At 41.0% G+C, this 26,784-nt stretch overlaps 1 protein-coding gene across 1 annotated transcript in view; it reads right to left on the minus strand.

The window, feature by feature from the left end:
* The window catches only part of plxna2 (plexin A2), a 157,527-nt gene that overhangs the window by 11,441 nt on the left and 119,302 nt on the right, over positions 1-26,784 (minus strand). The window contains exons 15-26 of the mRNA XM_026153903.2: positions 25,474-25,610; positions 24,164-24,331; positions 22,838-22,931; positions 16,990-17,229; positions 16,063-16,206; positions 15,354-15,588; positions 13,715-13,857; positions 12,272-12,540; positions 5,235-5,301; positions 4,978-5,124; positions 4,139-4,298; positions 2,636-2,739 (exon numbers count right to left, since the gene is read on the minus strand). Of these exons, the coding sequence (XP_026009688.1) occupies positions 2,636-2,739; positions 4,139-4,298; positions 4,978-5,124; positions 5,235-5,301; positions 12,272-12,540; positions 13,715-13,857; positions 15,354-15,588; positions 16,063-16,206; positions 16,990-17,229; positions 22,838-22,931; positions 24,164-24,331; positions 25,474-25,610 (1,908 nt within the window). The remainder of the gene's footprint in view (positions 1-2,635; positions 2,740-4,138; positions 4,299-4,977; positions 5,125-5,234; positions 5,302-12,271; positions 12,541-13,714; positions 13,858-15,353; positions 15,589-16,062; positions 16,207-16,989; positions 17,230-22,837; positions 22,932-24,163; positions 24,332-25,473; positions 25,611-26,784) is intronic.

A 26,784-nucleotide genomic window follows, 5' to 3' on the forward strand; every position in this document is an offset into this window, starting at 1 on the left:
CAGTAGCTCCCCCACCCCCATCTTTGTCTTAAAATGACAAAAAGGGAGGGTGGAGGAGGAGGAGAATGGAGAATGAGAAGAAAGTGCCAGAAGAGCTTGTCTTTGACAACGAGGAAGATTAAGTAGCAAAGCAAAACTGAAATCAACAATCAGTCACCCCCCCCCCCAAAAAAAACAAAAACAAAAAACAAATTCAAACCCAAAAAAACAAAAACACATTATCCAAATTATTATTATCCAAAGGATAATATTTCATCTTCAGTTTGGATGAGTACAACCAAGTGAAATGAGAATATATACTGTTGTATATACAGTGTTACAGTGTGCTTCTATACTTTTTAAACCATGCAAGAAAGAGTAAATAAAATAAAATAAAATAAAATAAAATAAAATAAAATAAAATAAAATACAGAAATATTGGAAAGGTTGGAAGAAGGGGTTTGAGTTCCCTCCCTATGAATCCAAAGGTGATGAACAAGGAGTCTGAACTCCTTTTCAGTGTGTACATTTATGTTTTTAATTTTAGAGTGGTTGGGAAATGAGGGGGAGAGCAGGGAGGGTGCAATTCCACATTCTGGTTGTGTAAACCATTATTTCCCATGTGGCAGAGTAAATAGCCAATGGGGTTTCTTGGGTTGCTGTGAGCCCTATGAATTTTAATGCCTCTGTCTAGTCCCTGTGTCTCTACTATGAGAGAATTAGCAAATACTTGAGCTGATGTTCAGACTCACTTTGCATATTTCAGACCCCCTTTCACTATTTCCTGCTTACCTCTTCCCATTTTTTCTTCAAACATTTCCCGTCAGTCTGGGGCCTAATGAGCTGAGCTTCCTTCTTTTCATATGTAGCCAGATGTGTTGTCACAGCTGCCAATGCAGTGCCATGGTGTGTGACACAAACACACACAAACTCATACATAGGGGACTATTGCCAGCTCATCAAAACAGCAATGAAGTTTCAAAGTCGTTCCATCCTACTTTGATCCCTTCCACCACTGACTGCCTAATGTTGCAATGCCCCGTCTCCTCCTCTCCTTCCACGCCGTGTTGCCCTGCACTCTACATGGCGTACACTACTGGGCCTTCCATTCTAGGCACGTTCTTACATCCATAATCAATAGCAGTCAGAACTGCTATTGAGCGAGTAAATAAGTTAAATGGCCACACACATGTTGCTGTGTGTCCTGTTGCATCCCTTGGCTAACGATGGCAACCAAACTGTGACAGAAAGAACTTGGAAAAACAACAACAACCACAACACAGGCACATTTTTGGTGTGGAAGCAAACATACTGAACTGCTTTATCAAGGATGAAAGCACTGCAGTGACCAAGAGGTAGGCAGAGCTTGAGAGGAAGGCAGAACAAAAGTGAGTGGGGAAAAAAATCAAGGGAAGAGGAGATCTTATTGCTTGTTAGCGAACTAGAAAAAATAGAAAAGGGAAATGGCTAAGGGCAAAATGTACACAAAGCAAATATGTAAGTAAATAAATACATAAATAAAACGTGGCAAAGGGGAGATAAAGGTGAGAACAAAATGGAGGGTGACAAGCAAGGAAAGACAAAGGGGAAAGAAGCTGCATGGTGCCAAGTCCTGTGTGAAGGACACTGTGATGTGTCCCATCTTCTAATGACTCCTACATCTGTTAAATTATTCTGCTTGTTCTTCTGGGGCAAGAGTTCAGATTGACCCCCTACTGCGAGGGCTTGAGCTTCACCACCTCGTAGCCATTTTCTGCTTCTAGATGCACATGTGTCTCCTTTCCCCATGGTCCCAATTTTCAAATCCAGCCAAAGCTGCATCCCAGCTCTTAAGCAGGTAACCCAGAATCAAACTCCATGCAGACTTTAAACAGACTGTCCCCCTTGACTGGCTAATGAGAGCTGACTTAGGATGCAAGATTCATGACCTGCGGAGATAGTTCTGAATTGCCTGTTTATTTCTTTATTCCTTTTGTTCTTATTTTATTATCTTATCTGTGGCTTCCACTAACCCCGTCTTGTTCCCCCCCCCCTCTTTGTTTACGATGTCAAAAGCCTTAAATTTCCCAGAAAAAAAAAATGCAGAACTCTCCTTATCAGAAAGCCACGTCTTTAGCGGCCTCCGTTTCTCTTTGTTAAACAGAGGGCAACAGGTTCGCCCATGGGCTCTCAAATTGTGGGGTGTGAAAGGAGGTTCCAGAACTGAAGAGACAGAAGCAGGCAGTCACAGCGGGACTAATTGTTGCCAGCATAGAAGTCAGAGAACGACAGAGAGAGGGGAAAGAAAGAGAGGGAAAATGAAAGAAGGAGAGCTGCTTTTCCCCCCCACTGGAGCAGCTTCATCTCTCCAGGGAGGGGGGAGAAGTGTCAACTGAGATGCTGAGAGTTCATCTCTCCTGCCACCTGTACAGTAATTGTCCTCTATTCGGAGTCACTTGGATTACACCAGGCATGGGCATGCAAATGAGGGGTGGAAAATTGGCTGCCTAAAAGTCAAGAGCAGGAAACATCAAAGTTTGCCAAAGTGTGCGGCACAATTTGAATGGTAAAATCCACATCAGGAACTAAAATGAGACGGGGGTGTTTTAAGATGTAAAAAGCAAAGTTTGAGAGTGATTAGGAGGAATGTTGCTCTAAAGCATTTGTGTGTGTTTACCTGGTAGTGCATGAGAGTGTTGAGTCTCTTCCAGTCATTTTCAATCTTAGTTGTGATGTCTTCATCTTGCAACACCACACGAGCCATTCGTCCCTGGCGCCATTCTGAAAGCGCAAAAACACAAATACTGAATTATGAACAACTGCATAGTGCAAATTATACATCATAGTGAGCCATAATTTAAAACCATATGTGGAGGATGCTGTGAAGTTACATAATATTGGTTTATGCAGTGTTTCCAGAGATGGCTCCCGTGCAGGGCAACTGTGAATTCCTATGACGCTAAACCAAACTCTCACCTTCCAGTTGGTGAAATGTAACCTGCTTAGAATAAAAGCACTCTACAACCACACACACACTCACACACAAAAGAGCAGATATAAGTAGCCTGTATTCTTGTACGGCTCTCGGCATGTGTGCTCCTCTCACAGACTTGGATTGACACGCATCTTAATTAAACATTACACACGAACAATTGCAAGATGTATATTCAGTCAGGCTGCACACTTTAATTGGTACTTGTGTCACTTACGCAGCAGTTGGCCCATCGGGGTCAGAAAAAAAAGAAGAAGAGGAGAGCAGACAAGACAGGATGAAAAAAAATGAGCAATGAGAAAATCACCTCCTTTCAAAGGAAAAAATAGGAGGTAGGGGTAACAGGTAGAGATTATAAGCACTGTGGGAGGGCAGCAGCTCTGACAGGTCATTGTGGGGTAATGAAATGATAAGTATGCTAAAAGTGGAAAGCGGATAGCCACTGTGGGCCTCATACTGGTAGCGATCATCAAATTGCTTCTCATTCACTAAGTTCTATGACTTTGTGCATCCGCCAGATGACCATATGATATTCCTGTTTGACATAACACACTCCTCACACCCTCTAACCTACACTCAAATCTCCAGATAAAGCTGAAGAACAAAAGACGCTCTTATAGAGATGCAATTATTTTTGAGAAGGAGGCAATAGATGCACTGAGAGCGATACTGTGGAGTGATGGATGGTATGCAGCAAGCTGTGTTTTTTTCTCCTCTTCATGCATATGAAGAGAAAACGAGAGACAGAGAGAAGGCAAGGGATGGAAATGGCAGTGCCGCTGGTTTGCCATTCTGCCAGCTCTTACTTGTGTTGGCCACTCACACACCCACATCATAAACGCAAACACGCACACACAAAGACGAGCCCACTTCTCTATCTCGATCTACTTTGTCTTATTGGCGCTACCAAACAGTAAAAGCTGCCAGACGGAGGGATGCGCCGCATACTGTCAGTCAGTTTGATAGAAAGCCTGGCAGCAGTACACTGAAGCTGGTTACCTGGCTGGGCTGCTAGAACACAGCTTTTATCACACTAATGCACCAATAATCTGTACACATGGCTAGGTTTTCTCTGACTGATACATTAATCTGTGGGTGTGAAGGACTTTACACCTGCCAGCTGCATCTGTGAGTGTTGTGTGTGTTTGTGTATTTATTTGTGCTCGGGTGTGTGTGTTTGCGCCCTACCGAGGTCCATGTCGACAGCACGTGGCCGCTGAGAATAGGGCATGTTCTTGTAAACAGCATCCAGTATCTTCTCCTTCACTTGGGTGATGGTGTCACAGTTCAGCACCTTTACTGGAATCTCTGGACTGTTTTCATTGTCTGGGTTCACACAGTTTAGGATCTGGAGTGCAAATAAGGGAAAAGAGAAGAGTGGGTGAGGGGACGAAATATCAAAGAAAGGGAAAACGTGAGAGCAGAGCAAAAAGCTTGAGGTGTCCTGTTACTGGCTGGACTTTGGTCCAGCTTGAAGCTTTGCCCTCATTAGAGTCTCCTCGGAGCATGGCAGGAGCTTTGAAAAACCATTTCCGCTCTTGCTGGCATCCAGAAATCTAATTTCACACCTTCGGCGGGACACCAATTTCCAGCTCTGCCGGGGTGTTAGCACGTAATGAGCCAAATTCCCAGTCAGAGCAATCAGAGCATTGTCATGTCACATGCTGACTCTGTGAGTGCTTTTTTTCTCTGTGCATTTGTCTGTGTATATAGAGGGCTATGTTTGGTGTGTTCCAGTCTCCACAGCCACCCACTCTGATGTTGGGCCAACACTGGAGGTAGTGGGATAATTAGTTAATTTTCTTCCTGCACTAGAATGAAGAACTCCAACATAGCAAACATGGCTATGACATCTTAAAATCTGATTTATTGTTTGGTATATTGGAGTCTGTGTGTCTGCGCATCTTGTGAGCAGCATTTTAGCCACAATGTTACTTAGACGTTTCTTAGTGAAGCACAACCTGTACTTCAGTATGCCTTTGAGCCAGTGTGCACAGTTCCTGTGAGGCTGGTGAAGTGTGACTTACCAGGGTTTTGTACTCGATCTGTTGGCGGATGAGCTTGTCTTCACTTAGGGAGTAACGGGCCTCTCCAGTGATAGCGTCGATGGGCCCCTTTTCCATCTGCTGCTTGATGGCGCAATACAGCATGAACAGAGGCTCCCCAGCACACTCCTGCACACACACAAACAAATCCACAGATTTGCACATGAGAACAGCATGTAACATCAGATTTTTCAAGATATCAAAATAAACAAAACAAACTATCACTGTATTGGACTAACCTTGAGAAACTTGTGAAGGAGGAAAGCGAACCAGTTTGTCAGCATCTTCTCTGCAACCGATTCTGTCCTGAAAATGCATTAAAAAAGTCTAAATGTTACTTTTTAAAATCTTATTTCAAAACATTTAGTATGAAAGAGTTTAATATTTCAGGAGGTTATAAGGTTATAAACTACAGGGAGGGTATCTTGACATCACTGACCACAGACAGACATCATGGATGTCAGTCTGTGGTCACAGTGAGTGAACAGAGCAGATCAGAGAGCGGGCATTTGTGCATGTACGTGTATGGCCTGTGTGTATGTGTGCGTGATTGAGTATGCATGAGTGTGAGCCAATGTGTGCGAGCTTGATTATTCACGTGTGGTTCAACACAGTGGGACATCAGCAGCTGTGACAAGCCTCAGCTGTTGAGAGAGACGAGTGCTGTCACTGCCAGGTAACGCCTGATCACAGCCAAAACGATCTCCTCTCCTCTCATTTCCTCTCTTCTTCCTCCTCCGTACCTCCTCTCCCTTCCCAGTCAATCACACAGGGGGTACAGCGCACTGCCGGGCTTGATTGGGCATGAAAAAACACAAGTGTGCAATGACCCCTCGACTATTTCTATCACAGAGAACATGAGAGGACAGTGTATGACTCCTTTATAATTTCGACTCATATCTTTCTCTGAATGCCAGACAAACATCCTCCCACTGCCTCATTAGCACCATTATGGGACACTAGAGAAGCAGAAGCTGCACTTAAATAAAAAACAGAATCCAGCCAGGTGGGAATGGTTAACGAGCATGAAGCATAGATGAAAGGGTTAGTTCTGGGTGGACAAGCACCTGAGATGAATAACAACAAGTAGCTTCCACCTCATCTAGTAAAAGCGCTTCTACCTTACTCTGTTGTTATTTGACGACTGCACAAGGCTTCCTGCAAAGAGATTTAAAAATGCTACCTGGAACACACCAATACCAAGCTGTTTTGGAACACAAACTGTTTTTTTAACAGCTAGCTTTGGCCTGTATTATCGTCAGTGTCATTCCTCCTGCTAGCTCTAACATAGCTACTATCAACACTAATCACAAGTTAACATGCCATGGTAAAGCGCCCCATAGGACTGCACTGCTGTTTGAAGCCTGCGATTGTCACCTGGCCGTGAATGATCACTGCCAGTCAGTCTGTCCATGAGCATTGCCAATTTAAATGACAGTGCAGTGGAAAAAATGACCCTCTTAATGTAGCAGGAAATTACTGTGATTACTCTGGTGGATATGATGGAAGGTCTTTATAGCATACTGTGCTGAACTGGGGATTAGCTGGAATCGGAGCAGCCAGGTATTAAAGACAAGTTAGAAGGCTTCCGTCTCCTCAATAGTGCTAGGCATGATTATACCTATTCAGGCTCTGAATGGACCTGAAGGGAGATTATGACTATTGTGGAGATAATTGCGTTAAGTCGTGTTTGAAGGCTATGAGCAAGAGTCTGGGACCAACGCAGAAGTCCCAGCAGGATTGTGTGAACCAGCGAGGTTACAAGAGCCAACAATTTAGTCAGTGAGACGAGATAAAGCGTCAGTCATTCTTTCTCTCTCATTAAATTGAGATTGAATGAGGTATTGGTCTATTTTTTACTTGCAAATACAAAACTTTCCTTCAGCTCCAGGACAGAGGAGCAGAGGTTATATTTTGTTTTGAATGATGTGCGGTCGAATTGTGATGTTGTCTTCCACGCCTGGAGGCTATTCCCCTGCCAACGAGAGTGCTGGCCAGTCTATTGGCAGCTTGTTGAGAGGATGGAGACTTGTGTGACAGCTTATTTGAAGTGCGATGTGCCAGCGGGGGGAGCGTGTACATTAGTTCACCCAGTTTCAGGTACAGGATGAGGGAGTAAACAATGCTGAGGAGCTGAAAGATTGCACGCTTCTGTGCATGTATGTCTGTGTGTGTGACAATGCATTCTCTTTGGGGGAAAACATACAAGCTCTATTGTTCTGTCCTCTTTGTCATTCCATATACGTACAGTACTGTGCAAAAGTCTCGCACCACTTATTTTATTTATGGAAAATAGGTCCACCGATTTACTGAAATATGTAGATATAAATGGAAATAAAATATATAAGGCAAAAATAGACATTGTACAACTCTACCAAGCTTGAAAGTGTTATGACCACTTTTATTCTTCAGCACAGCCTGAATTTTTACGCAACCTTTCTCATAATTTCTTTAAGTAGTTCTCTAGGCTTTTTGAGGACATTCCAAAGGACATGCATTGGACATAAACACATTCCTTTGAAAATGGAGAACTTTGAAAGACCTGCAGAAAGCCTGAGGAACTGTTGCTTAAGACCGTTTAAAACTATAAGAAAAATCTGGCTCTTTGGAAGCAAAATACCAAGAAATAAGGGGTGGCTCAAGACTTTTGCACAGCACTATATCTACACAACAGAGAGAATACATACATAGAGAAACACACAAAGTATTTCTCCAAGGTTTCAAAAAAGTAATTTGAAAACATAATAAGGATCCATAAGAGCCTGAGGCTGTGTTTTCATGCTGAATAAACTTGAAGGTATTGTGGAGTTTTTTGGACAATACTCCAAATCCCTGAGTAATTGCCCTCCTTCCTCTACAAGAATTCACCCCTCTTTATACCCCCCACCTCATGCTTACCATGTGCCCCTCCCTGCCTGTATGAGACTTGAGTGTGTTAGAAGTTAATGGAACCTATTAAGTATTTTAATAAGCTCAGCAAGTCTCGAAGAAGGAAGTCAAATAAAGCCTTTGTGAGGGGGCTGTGCTGACTCCCCTTTAATATCTCTTCACTTGGATGTCGGGCGGGGGGGAGCCCTTTGTTCTCCTCCTTCTCCTTCTCTTCTTGTCCTCCTTCTCATCTGCCTCCACTTCCTTCTTTCTATTAATTGAGTTTCATTAATGAACATCAGGATTTCATTATCCCACATAGTGCTTAAGACAGGCCCCATCTCTGGTCTCCTAATGGCAGCTAGGGTGGACTGGGGGGGCTATTTTAGCAGCCAGTTGAATGTCTTTCAGTGAAACTAATGCCAAACACAATACTCACTCTCTTAATAATGCTGTACTCCATTGCTCTGCATGGGCGGAAATCTCATTACAAAAACGCGTAGGAGAAAAATAATACAAGATTGAAAAGTCTCAAGGTGATAGAAGCAATGTTCAGTGATTCCATTAAAAGAGCATTATAAAGAAGAGAAAGTGAAACTGGGTAAATCAAGAGGCTTTGAGAAAACTTATAGATGGAGACAATGGAGAAGAGACTTTAATGCATAAAAAAGCATGTTTTGATAGGGGTCATTTAATCTGTAAAAGTCTGAGAAACTGGAGGGGCAGAAAGATGGCCAGAGGACAAGGTACATATAGAGAATGGGAGAACTGGAACGATAGGACACAGAGAGAACGTGAACACAAGAGCACTAATGGTGGTAAATACAATCCAAACAATATGGGGTGCTTCATCAACTCCACTTAGCGCACTGAAGAGTGTTAAAATCAAACACAAAGCTTAGATATCACTTTCAAAAAGCTTTTAGGAGAATGAAAGTGACTGTGAGCCAAAATCATTCCTTATCAAGGCAAAGACAACAGAAGGTATTTGAAATCTTTAAATACCAAACAGACAGGAGTTTCTCTGAAAAACAACCCTCAAAAGAGCACGAGTGCACCCTTCAAATATGATTCCAGGAACTTAACTGACTGGGGATGATATATGCTGCATAAATGCAAGATAATGTACAATGTGCTATAATTTGTTTTCACTAGTCTGATATGATTGATGGTAAAATGGGGCCTGGCACTCTGCTGAGCTTAAGAGTAAAAACTGCGTATATGTCGCATTGCAACTGGTGTATAAGATTTCCAAATTCCCCCCTGGCTTTCAGAGACATTCAACCTACCATCAAACTTTCTCAGTGACAAGAGCTGTGTTGTATTCCTTTCAGCTACAATGAGGTTAACTACTTCCTCAAATACTGCAGATGGCAATGGTTTACTTTTTATGCTTACTCTGCCAAGAGGCATGTCACACGGATTCATTTTAAGTCTGTGACATAATTCTTTAACCCGTTCAGTGTCAAAGATCAGAAATATATTTTTTAAATTGCTAGCTGCATATTTATTAAAGTTATATACATATTAGTCCATATATCCTCACGTCTACAGTTAGTAAATGCACCATCAGATCTGTGCAGACACCTTACACGTTTTAAGGAAGAGGGCTGTTTCTTTAACATGCTGTTCCATTTAACCCACCTTTAAACCTGCACACTTAGCAAGAAAGCTGCATACCTTGAAACTGCACAAGGATATTAATTAATTGACATTATCATTCCCAATGTAGTGTAGATAGTGCATCAGCAATTAAATACTCAAATATAGAAAACATGCTATCTGGAGATAATCTCCCCGTGTGAGAGACAGAATATTTGAGAGGACTAGAGAAATTAGCTGTAATGGAGGCAGAGGTGGTGAGAAGTAAGAGGCGGTGCGGTGTCAATGCTAATCAGAGCCTGCTTTTACAATCAGCATCTTGAACGTGCTGCAAACTTAACTTGGAAATTTATCTGTGGAAAGACTTGCAAACCTCGGTATAATCTGCTCAATTAATAGGCTTATTAGTTGTTTAATTAGAATTCCACACCCGACACCCCTCCTCCCCTTTTTTCTGTGCAAAAGCTAGTAACAGCATGGTGCTCCAGCTTCCCACACAAACTTACTGCACAGATAACAGCTCAGTTCGATGACAAAGCTGTGCATATATACTGTACCTGCTGTGTTTTGTAGTATAAATATACACTACAGTATATAGCGTTCATACTCTGAACACATCTCACTGTAAAGCTTTAAATGTTCCCTGTAGAATTTTCACAGACGTCTTTTATTAAAATACCTGTACATGCGCACATAAACACACATACACTTTTGATGTCAGAGATGTGCATATACGAGCAACTGCAATCTTTAATAAACAACAATTTGAGGTCATTGCATATTAAACTCTGGTTACCATTAAATTGTGGGATCGTGATGAGCCGCTTAAACCCATCACAGATGAAACCAGTTCTCAGTATTTGTAGCTCTTGTCTTTATTGTTTTCTCCTGTAGAGCCTGCTAGTTTGAAAACTTGGTTTGAATTGAACTGAATAAATAAAGTGATTTGGTTGCCTTGGATGTCCTTGATGTATGTTGCTGAACTATTGTAGTTGTGTGAATTTTGCATAAGTGTAAGCTCACTAATTATGCATTAGAAATTCATATCACCGGAATCCAATATAGTCAGCACAGATTTATATCTGTGTGTTCTAACAAGGATGATATCTACAGAAATACGCACTGTACCCCAAAAGATACATGGTACAAAAGCACAAGCATCTGTCCAAATACAGCTATTTTATTAAAGCAACAAAACAAAGGGCATCTTAGCTGGAATAATAGCAGGTGTTTCACTACCTTGTTATATGTAATAAAAAACAAACTGAGGAGACGTGACAGAAAAAACAGCTGAACGGGAAAATGGCAACAAAGCACAGCCCAGCAGCCTCACTCTACGGCCTGCACAAACACAATTACTGCTTAGAGAAATGTTCAATTTGACTATCATCACAGATGTGCGAGCGTGTTTGAACGTGTGTGTGAGTCAGCTGGCTGGCTTCATGTCGGCTTTTCTCCAAATAGGCAACGAGGAAGACAACAACATCAAAGAGCCATGTCAAATCACTAATCCCTAAAATTTTTCATAAAAATGGGGACTGAAATGTAAAAACTATAGGACATTTAGCCCTCCAGGCTACAAAGGCGGGACCCGAGGATTATGTACCACTGTGTTCCTAATAAGAACATAATGAAACGGATAATGAAAACTTAGAGGTGACATGGAGCCCTATTGTCATGTAAAATAACAGCTTAATCCAGGTCCATTTGATGCTGTGATGCTTTAGTCAATTCCTCTGTCAATATGCAGGGTTTTTTCTATCTGGCAGTAATTTAAGCTCGACTATTAACGTGACTTAAAAAAAAAAAAATAGAAACATTTCTTAAATGTATCTGAAATAAGGAGCATTAACAGCAGAAAAGGATGTTTGGAAGCAAAGCAGCTGCCTGGTCTCACGGTCTCATCTTATTAAGTAAAGTAAACATAGTCAAAATCATGCACAGAGCAGCCAGGCTTTACGAAGGACTGTGACGGACTTTGCACATATTTTTTAAGCTACTTTGTTTGCCAAAAGCAGCTGCGGAAACCTGAGCAGGAACTTAGTAGGTGTTTAAAGTTTTAACACGTCATTCTAACTTCCCAGAGAAACAATGTACATTTGATACACAGGGAAAAAAGTTCAGCTGAACCACTTAAATGTTTTATAAAGAGCCTGAGCTCGGAGGATAAGTTAGAGTGACACTGGTATTTAGAGAGAGCGGTGGGAAAGAGGGAAGCTAGAGGGAATGTGGAATTATGCAGAGAACTCAGATGTTGCTCCTCGTGCAAATATTGCATGTTGTTTATCTCATTGTGCTGCAGATGTACAAGTTCCATAACACTAATTACAAGTGTGATTCTGTGAAGTGTCTACATGGAAACATGGGGAAATAGGAATGCACAAGAAACATGAGAAAAAGGTTATAGAACATATGACTCTAAATCAAAACCTATCCATCTGTCTAAAAACGTTATATGATGCTGCACCTCTTCTTTTGCTAATGAACGTTCTGTTTTTGTTATCTACATAGCTATCAAAGAACAGCATCGCATATGAGGGGATAAACAGTAATGCTGTGTGTTTTTATCCTTTCTGGCTCAATATTATAAAGCTATGTCAAACAAACAGCATTACCGAGGATTAAGGCATTCTCATTACAATTGTGCACAATAGAGAGGCCTTTGTTTATCTTATTTAGTGTTCATTCATTTCTTCGTTTAACTATTTGAAGCTTTATAATAAGATGGAACAAACAAGTAAGGTTTAAGTTCAGTTGGGCACGATTCAAGTCTTTATATCATGAAGGAACATTATTGCCGTGTTACCTGCGCAGCAGCAGTTTGGGATGGTTCTTGCTCTCCAGGTTGCGGTCAATCAGGTCTGACAGCAGGTGTTTAAGGACATCGGTGGCATACTCCAGTCGTCCTTGAAGGGCAGTCATGATAAGTGAGGCCACATTGCCGCGGTCCCTCATGGAGAAAGAGCGCTGCATTTCCAGTGTTCGGATGAAGGTGAGCAGGAACACTTTGTTGTTGATGAGCTGGCCAAACAGCTTCAGGGCCTTCTCCACGTTCTGCTGGCCATTACCTGACACCTGCACCGAAAAAAAGAGGCAACAACAGTGCATGAGTTAAGGCTAATGAGTATCAAGCAGGAATTTGTTTAGTAACACCTTTAATGATACATTGCTGAAATATTGGTTGAAAAGGTTTGTTGCTCTTTAACTTTCTTTGTGACCTTGCCTCACAAAAAATAAAGATTTTTTCCAAAGGCACCAAAATCTTTACTCATGTTTCACCTCAGGCAGAAAGAAGCTCTGGCTCATGATGAGTAACTGAGAAGATCTTAATCAATTATTGACCGGGTCCCAGTTAAAAAAAAGCATTGTACACCGAGTTAGCTGTCACTTCACTTTCAAATTAAATGTTAAACAAGCTTTCAGGGTAAAACAATCTAAGTAATATTCGCTTTGTACTTGTTTGAGCACCCATGACTGTTTTTCTGAAGTTTGCATAAAAATATGGGTCCTCTGGCAGGCAATGCCAAATTTATGTGACTCACCAAATGCCACTGCTCTAAGATGTGACATTACATTTCCTTTGATCTCTTGCAAACACGGCTAGCCTTACCTGAGCAACTATCCACTTAACTAACTACACCTGGCTAGTTAGCCTGACTCACACTGCTGACTTTAATCTCTACTATGATTAATCTTCTTATCCCTGATAGTTTCATCCTCTGGACACCAGTCTCAACAACATAAAATAAAGTCATTTCCTAGCACTACTCTGGCCCCTCGAAGAGGAGGAAAAAGTGTTAACCAGCCAGTTTTTCCCCCCCTTGGAAGAACCCAAAGTTCTGCTTGAGGATTGGGAATTACTCACTTCATTACCCCTCATACTGCAGCCACTGGTGGATGAAATAGCCATGTGCTGAGACCCTGTTTTCCATGAGGGAGCTTGCATGTGAGGTGTATATATATATATATGTGTATGTGTATGCTGCCCAGCCTGACTGACTGTGTGTGTGCGTGTGAGATCAGAGTGTAGAAAGGATAGATGGCACACTGGTATCCTTTCCCCCCTTCAGCAATTTCCCACTTACGGTTAGCCTATGGGAGAAGTGGTCAGGGCAGACATGCCGTTTGGCTCTCTCTCTTTTGTCCACTTTGTATATTTATGTATTTATTTCAGCTCAAACTGAAGTTCCCTCGTCCTTCCTCTCTTTTTTAAAAATGTATCTCTCTCTTGCACTCTGGTCATAGTTACCTCCAGTTCTCTGAGGACAGGATGATCCTCTATGCCGGGGAAGAGGACCCTCATGGCATAGGTTCTGTAATCCAGATAGGGGATACCAGCTCTGTCGAGGTCGCTGGTGAGCTCATTGATGTCTGTCTGTAACTCGGCAAAGGCTAGAAGAGAAGGAAGGCAGAGAAACGAGACAAGTTGAAGGGAGCGCTTGTGAAAGGCATCCTGAAAATAAAACTGTTATTTAATCCCCAAGGACCATATATGTGAATCCTTCTTATCTTCATGGGGCTTACTGCTGCTATGATGAAGATGACAGAACGCTCAAGATAGTCTTCATGTCAGAGGAACTCAATATTTTACATCTCTCTTCTAAAAAAATAGATCTCTCTCCCTCCCTCTTTTACATTCACTTTTCACACACATATACACACAAACCTCCTTTTCTTACTCATTTTTATCTACCACCCAGTAAATTGGCTGAAGCAAAGGCCCCAAAGAGTGTGGCATCTCAGTGTGAAGCTGCAGGTGAGCACTAGTTAATTGGCTCCATCCTGACTGACTCTGGTTCAAGCCCACGGCTCTGTTGCCTTGCTTTGCCGCCCTTGGGGAGGCTCCCTGCCTGCAGCCTATCACAGGAGCAGCAGTCGTCTCCTAAAACCCTCCTCAAAACCCCACCATCTCTAACCAGTCTTAGCCCTCACCTCCTGGTACCAAAGTCCCCTGTGACACATTGGTTTACACACCAACACATGGACTCACAGTGTATATATACACTCATAAGGAGGAACTCTGGTAGCTATCTAAATCCACCCTGCGGGGAAGTACTCGCCAGGCCAATGCTAATGGTTAAAACATTAATCTTCTTCTGTCCTAAGGCTACCTGTGTATGATTCCCTCTGTTTGCCTACTCTATGTGCCTGTCTGTCTGTATCTGTCATTGGACCATTGTGTTCTATTACTACATAATAACATTGGGGCAGCTGATCAGGGGTAGCTGGAGGGGGTAAGTAATAAGGTCCCCTCTGGCTGATGAAATCGCCTCAACACTGTCAGACCTAAACCTCACTTTTGCCACAGACTAGCTAAAATAACCCCAATGATAACAGTAGGAGTAATCAACGGTGTTTATTTCAATGTAGCGATGTGGAAATGATGTGACGCTCACATCTAAAATAAAACTAGAGCAATCAGTGCTCACTTTTGTTTTAACATATCATGGTTACAAAAATATATACAGACATACAAAGCGTGAACACAAACACCTGCTATGAAGACATGACTGTAGAATTACAGCAGAATTTAAAATACAGTTTGAACGTTTGTGCGTCTCATATCTAATGTGTGTTCGGTTCCTGTATGTTTAGAGTTCATGTTAGCTGTATGAAAAATCGCTTCCAGCATGCAAACTACTCCATGATGAAAAAGGTCACATAGAGGGCTAAATAAGTTAATCTTTTGTGATGAAAAACAAGGATGATCCAGATTTGACGTAATGTTGATAATTACTTAAAACATGCAGACAGCTCTGATTGATTTGAGTAACACATACACATATTTATGCTTTTTATTTGTTTTGAGTGATAAAGAAGCCTATTGGTTAAGCAAAGCACTTAACAAACATTTAAGTCTGTATCTACTATTCTACACTAACACTAACCTTCTTTGCACTCTAGGGCAACTCGTGACTCCAGGTTGTCCATTTGCATCTGCAAGCGCTTAAGGGTCAGATCATTTTCACGCGATTTTCGTTTGTAGGCGATCAGGACGAGGATGACAATGATAAGGAGAAGACCGCCACCTGCAGCGATGCTAACAATGGCCGGTAGGGTCAGCAGGCTGTCAGACATGATGTGCACGGCACCTGGAGATACGTGAAGACCACCTACTTGAACCTGTCAAGAAAGGCAAGAGTCACAATGAGACTGTTAAAACTAAAAGAGCGATTGAAAACATGCAGTTGAGCTGTATGTTACATGATTGTTGTTTTACAGAAATGACTAAGCCAACCAAATATTGAAAATTAGACCAAAACCTTTTCAAATATTGTCTGCTGAAACTGCCTGCAAATACATGACCATTATCACGTTGAGAGGGAAATAGTACGAACATTGCATTCAATAAGCAAGTGGGTAAATAAGAATAATTGCGGTGGATTGTGGCAGAACCTTCTGACATGTAGAGCACAACCATGCTGCTCTCGCTTCGACCCCTTTTCTTCAGCTGAATTAACAATGATGAGAACACAAATAATAGAGCTTAGAGGTTGACTATTATAAAGAAGAAATTGCAAATACAGGGATAGATGGAAAGTAAGTTGGAAAGAAAGTTAGGTCCATAACAAAACACCAGAACAGACCAGTACTGACCATGACTTTGTATTGCCCAGTGAGGTTGGGAGGCTCGCACAGCAGCTGGCTCTCAGACACAGTGACAGAACAGGGAGTCTCTCCTATTAGTACTGTGTAGTTAAGCTTCACCCCTCCTGATGCTGGAGGAACCAGGTTTCTGCCCTGTGGGCATAGAGCAATGAACAGAGGGGTGTAAAATTTAAAGATAAACTCAGACACACACACACATAAACAAAAATCAAACATTATTTTTAATGCACCACACTGATATGTCACCTGAATACAGTACAAATTAAATCCCTAGGTTTGGGCACAGCTGCCACTCAATAGGATTCCATACCAAGATCAGACAGGCTGATATATTTTACAGTGGGAGCAGCTGGTAATCAGGAAAAAGGATTGAAATATATATTTTGACAAATTCCTTGCTCTCCATCTATCAGGTAAAAAATACCAGTAAAAAACCCCAAAACATACAACTAACTATAATTACTATACAAACACAATAATGACTGAGTGAAAAAGGAATTAAAATCTTTCCCAAGGATATTATTTCATCATATCTTTTATTTTTAATTGAGTTGAAAAATGTATTTTCCAACAGTGACCTGGCCAAGAATGGAGCAGAGATTGTACCAATTACAAATGCAGGCAAACAGGGAGATGCAACAAAAGGGTGAACACAATCTCCAGAGGGGTTCACTACAAGGGAAGTTCAACAAAGCTTCAAAGCATCTATGAAAGCGAATGCCATACAGATTTTGATTTTTTACACATGGAAGCATCCAGATAATAGGACTTGTATATAAAAATGAACTAGAGAAAAACGTATGAGTATATGGAAATGACCACTTAGCAGCAGAATACGAATGATAAATATTATGATAGGTCTATATTGGGGCTTTAATCCGCGAATTAAGTGAATCCATCCTGCATTTCCTTTACCTTGAGAATGATGGGTGAGCCTGGTTTTTGCTCAAGGATGCCTGTGGTGCTGAGCGGTTCAAAGTAGGGGTTGGGGTAGTAGAGTAGGTTAGTGTTGTTGTAGACCAGCAGCGCTTGGACGTTGTTGAAGATGAATCCAAACTCGTCGGCATGCTTCACGGTGTCCAAACCTGGATGGTACTCTGCCATCAAAGAAGGAGCAAAGCAGCTCATGCTGGTGGTGTTCAATACTTTACACACCTGGAGAGAGTGAACGAAGAGAAGAGAAAAAATGTTATGAAGAAACTTTCTGTGATGCTACTGGGATGTGTTGCACTGAAACAATCAACGCATCACGAAATGATAGCCTGTGGCCCTTTAAATGAAAGAAGAGTTGCAATTCAGTCATCCAGAATAAACTTGAACAGCTCAGAAAAGCTATGATTTCTCTTTTTCTTCTGGTCCTATAATCTGCTCCATCCTCTGTGTTCTGTAACCTAAAGTGCGATCCTAACTGAAACACATTGGTTTCAACATGAACCCTGCGGCGTGCTCACCAGCCTTATAATTGACCTATAAAGGCCAAATACTTTTCAGAAAAATAGGATTTATTTTCTGTCATTAAATCCATCTTTATTGTAGAGGAAGCCTCTATAAAATTGAAAATAAATTGCTCCAACAGCCTCACTAAAAAACACTGCAGGCCAACAACCACAAAAGGATGGAGGCATTTCTCCTCTGTCTCCTCTGGAAGAGGTTGAGCTATGGGTCTTTTATTACTTCTCTCAAGTTTGCCCAGATGAGAGGCCTGCTTTCCATCCATCCTCCCCGTCTCAGCTCTAGAGGGAAGGGGAGAGAGGATTGATTGCTGCACAGCACTCTGCTCCGAGAGGTTTTTATCTCCTTTCACTCCCTCCCAGCTCTCTCTCTGGGGAAGAAACTTAATTAGAGGTAAATATCATCAAAGGTGGTGAACGCTAGCGAGTACCACGCCTCCTACCTGTTGTCTCGTGCTCCAGAGAAAGCCAGAAAGATCGATGCAAACTCATTCTGTGTAGGGTACACCAATTGGATTTTGCCAGCATGGTGCAAGCTAAGTTGCAGGAGTGTGATCGCAGAGGTGGAAGAAGGGACTGGCATCTTTATTTAGTTTGCCCTCGGAAATAGACTGAAGATTGTGTTCACTATGTAGCCTTGAATCTCATTCTTAAAATAAATTCAGATACAACTTAAAAATGCAACTACGGATTCAAATAATTGATTATCTCTTTTTATCATTTAGCCTATCTAAAGTCAGAAAATGATACAAGTGACTGTCAGTAGTTGAGCGCATTGAAAAGGGACATTTTCTGGGGTCTGATGAATAGTTTAAACCAAATATCTTTGGTTTGCAGCAATAACGATACAATAATAAAAAGTGAAAGCGGCAAAAACTCTCACATTTTAAAAAGTTAATGTTTGCTGCTTTTAATTGTAATGGGACTTGATATTTGGTGATGCATTTTAAATCAGTTGTGCGAATGTATAATTGACTGACTAGCTGCCTGGAAATCTGCACTTGCTGCAAAACCTGGGTGATGATGCAATAGTCTTAGCAACATATCTGGAATATAGCTCTGTGTGCATGTGTGTGTGTGTGTGAAACTGTTCTTAGGTTTTGTCAATTTTCTTTTAATTTCTATATTTTACAAAGCACAGTAGCAGTGCATTAGCTTTGCAGAAAGATAAGCTCATGAAAATAGATAGCAAGGCCAGATAGGACACATGACATACTTTCACTAACTTTAGGTTCTGTGAAATCCCATTAACAACTAAAAAGTTACAGCATAAAAAAAGAAATCAGAATTAATTTTTTTTTCAGATGCTTTATCATGCAGAAATGTCACTTCAAAGTGAGCTTGAATTAACTATTAAAATCTGCACAGCATAGTTCCACATCCACAAATACAAGCCAGCAGGAAGAAAACTGTGTGAATGGTACCACTCAGAGACTCAAAAGATTCTGAGTGATTACAGAGCAAATATAGTGCTATATGAATAGATCAAGTTAATTAATTTTATCCACTCATATTTGTACTGCTGAGCCATCGAGCTTTCAATGTGGTCATCCTGGCTGTTTAACGTGTAAGCCCATATGATCACAGAGTGAAATAGGTCAAATTAACCAATGAAAACAGTATGTTCTGTTTTTAAATCAGGGTTAAAGGTTGATTGGACAGAAGACTTCAAGTTTAGTTGATATAGACTGCTTTCTTAATGTTAGCATAATGACACATTACACAGTATAGACAGGTCCATATGGGCCAACACGATCCTTGTGACTCCTGGGATGGAACAGTAAGGCATTTGCAAGTCAACTAAAGCTCTGACTACCATCTGCTCTGCCGTGGATGGATACTGTGGGCTTTTTTTGCACTGTCCTCACTTTCCTATTATGCTCTCTCGCTCTCTTTCTTAAATCTTTTCTTTCACCAAATCCTGGCAGGAAACTGCTCCTATAATGTCAGATGTTTTTCAGTGAGCGTAACATCCAAATCCAAAGTGATGGGTGAGTACTGTAGCGATGGGTAAATGGGGCAATGCGAGATTATTTTAAAAAATGATACTTTGGTTCCCCTCTGCGTAGGGCAACATGACACCTTTGCAGTATTTCTTCCTTTTAGCAGATCTGGATATTAGATATGTCCCAAATTCTGAATTACAAGCTTGTTTTCCTACACTCCATCTACGTCTCATCAATGATTGCTTCAGTCATAACAGTAAAGCAGTAAAACTTTACAATTAATTGTCAAATACAAATGGTACATCTCTTCCTGTAGGCCATGTGGCAAAAGAAGCTACAAGATTTACAGCATTGATAAAGTGAATTGAGGTCAACAGAAAGAGAAAATAATTGGAATCTCGGTCTCATTTGTCTTCTTTCTCTACTGTTGGATAGAGCCAGGGTGTTTTAAGGCAGTAACACTCCAACCCCTCTGGCTGAATATATTACCATGATCTACTGTGTGGATACAGCCCACTCAATCATTCAAAGGTCTCTGGCCAGGGTAGTGGTAAGAGAGAGAGTCAGAGCCAGCGAAGATACGACTGGCTGACTGTAGAGATGGAAAAAATACGATGGCTTCACAGAGTCAAAGGTCATCTGAAGGCTAACGTTTGATAGCTAGTCACTGGTTATTCTGCTGTTCCTATACTTGGTTACTCCTACACTATGTCTATTTTCCTGCCTGCCTGCTGTTCCAACCAACTGCTAATACTGGCATTAAGTCTAACTTCAGCTCTAATCAATCTATCCAAGATCTGTGTGGCTGTTAGCTAGTGGAGCCAGAAACCAATTTATCCCATAAGCACTGTTTCATATGGTGAAAGGTTTTCGTTTTGTTTGAAGCTAGTTACAGAAGTACACAGAAGAAATGCCACCATGGAAGCAGTGCTAGCCTTTGAGACTTTGGACATTTATAATGCCATAAATATCGATCAATAATCAGCTCATGATGCTAATACTGTTAAAATCACGTATAGCATTATAGGATACATAATTTCTATAGCTTAATATGCAAAATAATTCTAAAAATGTGAATCTAATTATGCAGTGATCTGCAGCCTCCTCTCGCAATCAGGCAGAGCAATCAGTACACTCATGCTGAACACCTTTTATGTTCAGTAGTAACCGTAAATGTACCTGACATGCCAAAGCCCGACACTCAGTCCAGGCATCTAAAGTATGGGACAGGGAAATATGCTAGAGCTGGGAAATAACCCTTTTAGCTTTAATCAAGATCATGATAAATGTTTCAATTGTGAATCCAGTGACAGATACAGAGCATTTCACAAAGAAAATTGTCTTTTTTCCTCTTTCCTGGTTTCTTTGTGAATCTATGCAGGTGACACAAGGGAGGGAGAGAAGAGAAGCAATTTAGTGGAAGACAGGTGATCATTTGAAGGCTGGCTGACAGACAGCAGCTCTTATTGCTATAGGCTTCTGTGCTGTTTGCCTTCCTCCCGTGACAAAAAGGGAAAGGGGTAGAAGGGCCTGGGAGGGTGGGATGAAGGATGGGTAATTGTAACCTTAGCATTTAATAGAAATTCATTCTCTGTGGCTGTGGGGGCAGTCAAGACGGTGACACAGTCGTCTTTTGCGAGGCACTAGGTGGGGAGTTGGATGAGACGAGGCAGGGTGGAGATGAACAACTCGCTTTCAAAGATTTGGAAACTGACATATCAGACACTACGGCACCCACACACAAGTCAAATTCCATTTCACCAGATTTTCTCTGTCTCACTCATCAAGTGTTTTTCTCTCCTCCAAATATAAAAACAGTGTCTTATGTGTCTTTTACTTCACATAAGGTCTGCATGTCAGTATCTCGCACGAGGATCCTGGAGCTCAGAAACCTCGGAACAGAATGATGGTTTTCATTCCAGAAATGTTCATTAAACAAGAGAGACACTTAAGGCCAATTTTAGACAGCTAATTTAGAGACAGTAAGTTGGAAATGCAATGAGAGTAAATCTATAGGGAATTGTGTATGTGAAGGATAGCTTTGAGGATGGTTTTGTGCATCCCTGCATCAATGTGAAATTCTATTTTATGATGTTTTTAAACATTGTATATATTGAAAATTTAAGGTGTGAGACTGAAATATTTCCAAACTAGTGTGTTTTTTCCATATATCAGAAAATGTATAGTGTGTATTTGTCAAGTCTTCTGATGTTGTCTTGCAAAGCAGAACTCACGCCACATATTCTGGCAATTATCCACAGTTAGATGTTAGTTTTTGAGAATCTTAGGCCATGTTGCATTAGCACAGAGTGAGTACAGATTGTGTTTTCACTGGCGGCATCAGGAAATGTCTTGAGATCAAGAAATCTTGTGCGGTGAAGCAAGCGAATGCTAACCACTGAGCTACCATGCTGCCACGGGATGATGCCAATCTAGAGGCAGGATACATGATGCCCACTCACTCACTGTGAATTCTCAAAAATTGACTGCTCTATTTTTACACCAGAATTAGCCATTACATGGACCTAATTACCCCAAATGATTTCAGCTTCAGTTCTTACTTACATCCCTGCTCGGTAATGTGCAGCGTGGGTCAGGGCCATAGTGCATGTGTGAAAATTGATTTTACAAAAGACGCACAGAAACTAAACAGATACACAATAATGGGCTCACCACTCTCTGTTCCTCAAACTCCCCTTTATCGTATTCATCTGCCCTCTCCACCTTATAGCAGACCACAGAGAGGAAATCCCATCCTCTTAATTAAACAAGGACCCCCAGGACAGGGGCTCAAATGCAATTTGTAACGATTTCCTTCAGACAAGTCTTTGATTATACAAGCGGTCTTTATGCTGACCAAAGACTTCTGACTGCAGTTAATCTTCCATTGAAAGTCATTATGAGCCTTCTTGCCTCCAACGATGCACACCTCTAACATTTTCCCCACTGAACCTTTTATAGTCTTGGTCAACTTCTACTGTCCTCCAGCTGCCTCTTTATCTTTTCTCAAACAAGTGAAAATGGTATTCGGGAGTCAGGAGAGCAGTGTAAATAAAACACCAAGTAGGTGGGAGGTGAGATGGTCAAAAAAAATTTAAGTAAACTCTATATTAAATAGTGCATGTGGATCACTCTCACCAACAGCTGCAATATTTATATGCTCTGGGGTCAAGAAGACTGGGATCAAGCATAAATCAGAGAGCGTAGAGGGCTAGAGGGCCTGTTAAGGACCATTTTACCTGAAGTAAATGTCACTTAGCTGCTTATATAGCATGGCAAGCTGGAAGTAGTACAGTAGAAGATTTCTACTACACATACAGGAGAGACTTTGTGGTTGAAAACAGATTAATAGTGAGTGATTCTTACATTGACAGACTCTCGGCCAGCATATTTCACTCTGATCCGGGGCTCTTGAACCACATCCAGATTAGTTCCCGTCACCATCAGGGGTGTGTGACCGCTGAATAAATGGAAGAAGTTAGACAAAATTTATTACAGGAGTTTTTATAATCATGTTTGTCAGATCCGAATTTCATTTTGTGCAGACTAAGAAAGAGAATATCTGAGAAAAAGACCCGCAGCAGTCCAAAGCCTATTGTAAACTTTCTAACTCTGATCTGTTTCTTCAAAGTGTTCCCCATCACTTGGGGAACAAAAAGCTTCATATCAAAAGCCATTTAAAGGTTAATTTGGGACAAAACAGCCCATGGAAGATGGTGATTAGAGATGCATTTTTTATGTTTTTACTATTCACAATCAAGTAGCGCAAAAAAATAAATAAAAAACAGACAGCTCAAATATATTAATATGCATAAACAGAGGAGGTGGAAAACTGCTGAATTCCCAGCCCTCCTGTAGCTGGTTGGATTTGTTAAAAATGGTTTTTCTGTTGCACTTGTCAATGTGGTTTGCTGAATAAAGGTTTAGGGTAAAGATCACTGTACCAGTAGTGAGTTACTGTGGACAGACTGTGTGCTGTCCGTGGCGTCCATAGATTATACACTCAGCAACTATGCAAAATAACTGCTCCGTGCTCGCTTTTCTTTCTGTCTTTCTACACAATTTGAGCTCCAATTTTTGAGACATTGAAAATCAGTTCACACTGTGTAATTTAAAATGGAATTAGATGGAAATTTAATTTATTTTCTCTTCCGAAACACAAAGAAAGCAAAACAGATATGTGGTTCCTATCAGTTTCTCCCTTCGTTATTCCTCCTATTCCCTTTGTGTTGTCACGATTTTGCTGCAGTGTGCCATACTCTCCATCTCTAAGCTCACGCCATCTGTTGTGGACTCACACCTCTGATAGCACATTGTTCTGTTATGCCATTGTTTCATCTTCATCCCTCTCCTCCTTTTAATTAGTAGTCTTCTATGTCTGTGTATCTATCTGCCAAAGACGTTCAACACATGGATCGACACTGCATTCAGTAGGAGAATCTCAGTCTCAAAAGTGCCCATCCTCTCCAATCAGTGAGCTTCACTTCTTCTATCAATTCCAGACTAATTGGAAAAGAACCGAACAGTAATTGAAAATGCAATATTGACTCGTCTGTTTATTGTTGCTGGCTTGGACTGATTGGCTCTAAAGCTTTGGATTGGGAAATTCTTGTCTACGTGTCAAAAGCTCAAGGCTGGTAGCTGAGGACACGAATAAAACTCTCATACATACAATCTGAGGAATGTGCATACCTTGCAATGCTCCAGTCTGGTTCAATGCGCTGTACAGTAGGGTCCTCTGTGTACTCAAAGGTGAGGCTCTCTCTGATTTGGGCACGATCCACGCTGACGCTGATCTGAACTGGGCCGACTCCAGACAGAGAAGGGGCAGAGTAGCACACTATCTCGGTCTTTGTCCTTCTACACAAAAAAATAAGAACACCTATATAAATCTGTAGCAAAACGAATGAATATGAGAAGACACAAACTTGATTTATATGAGCAAAAAAAACATACTATTTTTTTCTGTGAGACCTGTTCTGTAATTATCCCACTCAAAACATGACGAACAGGTGCACTCAGTGCACATTAACATGCAGTCAGTACTTTCAGCTCTCATACATCCTTCTAAAACATGCTTTCTCCTCCCTGTACAAGACTTTGTGATCTACACACAAACCCTCAGAATTTGTCCAAATTCATTAGTAGAGTGCTTGTAGTAGAACAGGCCCACATCTACCTCTTTCTCCCATGACAGGAATACAGTGAAGAAGCTGTAATTAGCCCCATATCTCATTAAAGTTTACTTGACTCCTCAACCTTACAACATTACAGTCAGAACACTGTGGCAGGGCTTAAAATAGGTGCCTCCAGGAGTGGAAATCAGAAAGAGGGCATGTATGAGTAACTAAAAGACGGCAGGAGGGATGGGTGTAGAGAAATGGAAGCAACTTGCGAGACTGAGAATTAAAAAATTTGAGGGATGGGGGAGATAAACTAATTAGGAATGGGAGAATGAAGAGAATGAGAAGGATGGGGCTAGATAAAAAAAGGAAGATATTATTACAAGGTTTGATGCAGTAGGTCATCAAAACCTTATTAGAATTTACACAAGTTTTAACAAAGGTATAAAGAGGTTCCCCTTGGGGGGTATTCGCAGTATAATATCAAAGGAAAAAAAAAACCCAAAACAAAAGAATAAAGACATAGAAATGCTGCTTATTTAATGTGAATAAATCACTATCTTGACAACACAAGCTGTTGTTTTATTTATTTATTTACTCTTAAAAATTGCTAATAGCATGCCATATAGCCAACATTTTCTGACAGTTATGCTGGAGGGCAAAAACTTAGCTAAACTAATTCAAATCATTTTTATACTATGAGAAACTGCTATTTGTGCTATGTATGGAAATTCATGGCATTTATGGTGACTGGATTAGTTTAACTCCACAATATCAACATAAACGTTTCGTGTTTCCACCATGATGTGCATTTCCTCATTCTGCAGACTCTGTAGCAGCACATATGCAGGACAATTATGTTGGAGATTAAGATCTCACCCAAAGAACTCGCATGTCTGGTTTCCAAACTTAACGTTGACACTGCTGCCGGCACCGAGGTTTTCTCCCATTATAGTTACTTTAGTGCCCCCAGACTCTGGACCTCTTCTAGGAGACAGGCCTGTGACAGTTGGAGTCTAAAAAAACAAAACAAAAAACCACAGATGCAGAAAGAGAGACATTAAGACAGACTGTCAGAGTCATTTAAAATGAGGGAAAGGAAAAGGAAGAAATGACACGAGACCAGCAGACAGATTAAAAGATATGCGTTTTACAGTAAGCAGGGGAGCATCTCTGTTGTAACACTCAGTGTTATCACTAATTTCCAGCAAATTACAGTTATTCTCATTGTCAGAGTGATGGCAGTGAACTGCAGTACAATAAAGCCTTAGTGTCCTCTTATAGATTCCACTACTGGGTGCCCTGCATTGCTGGGTTGCATCTGAGTGGAGCTTTTTTAAAGACAATCTGAAAATAACGAATGCTTTCAGCGGCGTGCAGCCAGGATGCTGTCACACAGACAGATGGAGTAATATTCAAGTAGACAGCACACATACACAGGAACACACGTACACACATAAAAGCATCTGTGTGCACACACCTGTATCTGAACAAACATAAAACAACCATTTTAAAAGCGACTAAATGCACACTGTCATTTACAATGTCCCTTTGTCTACAAGGTCACGTAGGGAATATGTCTTGTCTGAAGAATGCTCCTGTGATGATGCAGTCTTTTTTAGGTGCACTGCAATAGAAGGGAATTGTAAGCGTTGCCAATTCTAAGCTCTGTGAAGTAATCTCAGAGGAATTCCACTGCTTCCCAGAGTAGCAGCCGTATCACTGGTGAGAAAAAGTGGCCAAGCCTGTGTTACAGAGCCAAGAGCATCATGCTGACAAAACTCAAAACTGACAGCGACGTGTGACATCCAGCATGCAGGATAGTGCAGGTACTCTGAAAACAACAGCAGTAATTACTGACTGCTGTTAATAGTTAAAAGAGTGCTAATTGTGAAGGTGTGAGAGAGTGCTAATGAGAAAGCAGATTAACTGTTAGGTGCAGGTCAGGTAGACAGCAGATATCTGAGAAAAGGAAATGTGTGCGAGTGTGTGAGGATGGCAAGTACACACAGACTGTACATAAAAGCTGGAAATAGCCATATACTAAGTATATGGCTATTTATATAATTATATAATATATAATTATATATATATAGTTATATAATATATTTAGTTAGTTGTACATAGATTCTTTTTAGCCATATACTGGCTAGATCACAAGTGTTATTTCAGAATACAATACAAATGGAG

Source organism: Astatotilapia calliptera, chromosome 20, assembly GCF_964374335.1.
Source record: "Astatotilapia calliptera chromosome 20, fAstCal68.1, whole genome shotgun sequence".
Classification (NCBI taxonomy): domain Eukaryota; kingdom Metazoa; phylum Chordata; class Actinopteri; order Cichliformes; family Cichlidae; genus Astatotilapia; species Astatotilapia calliptera.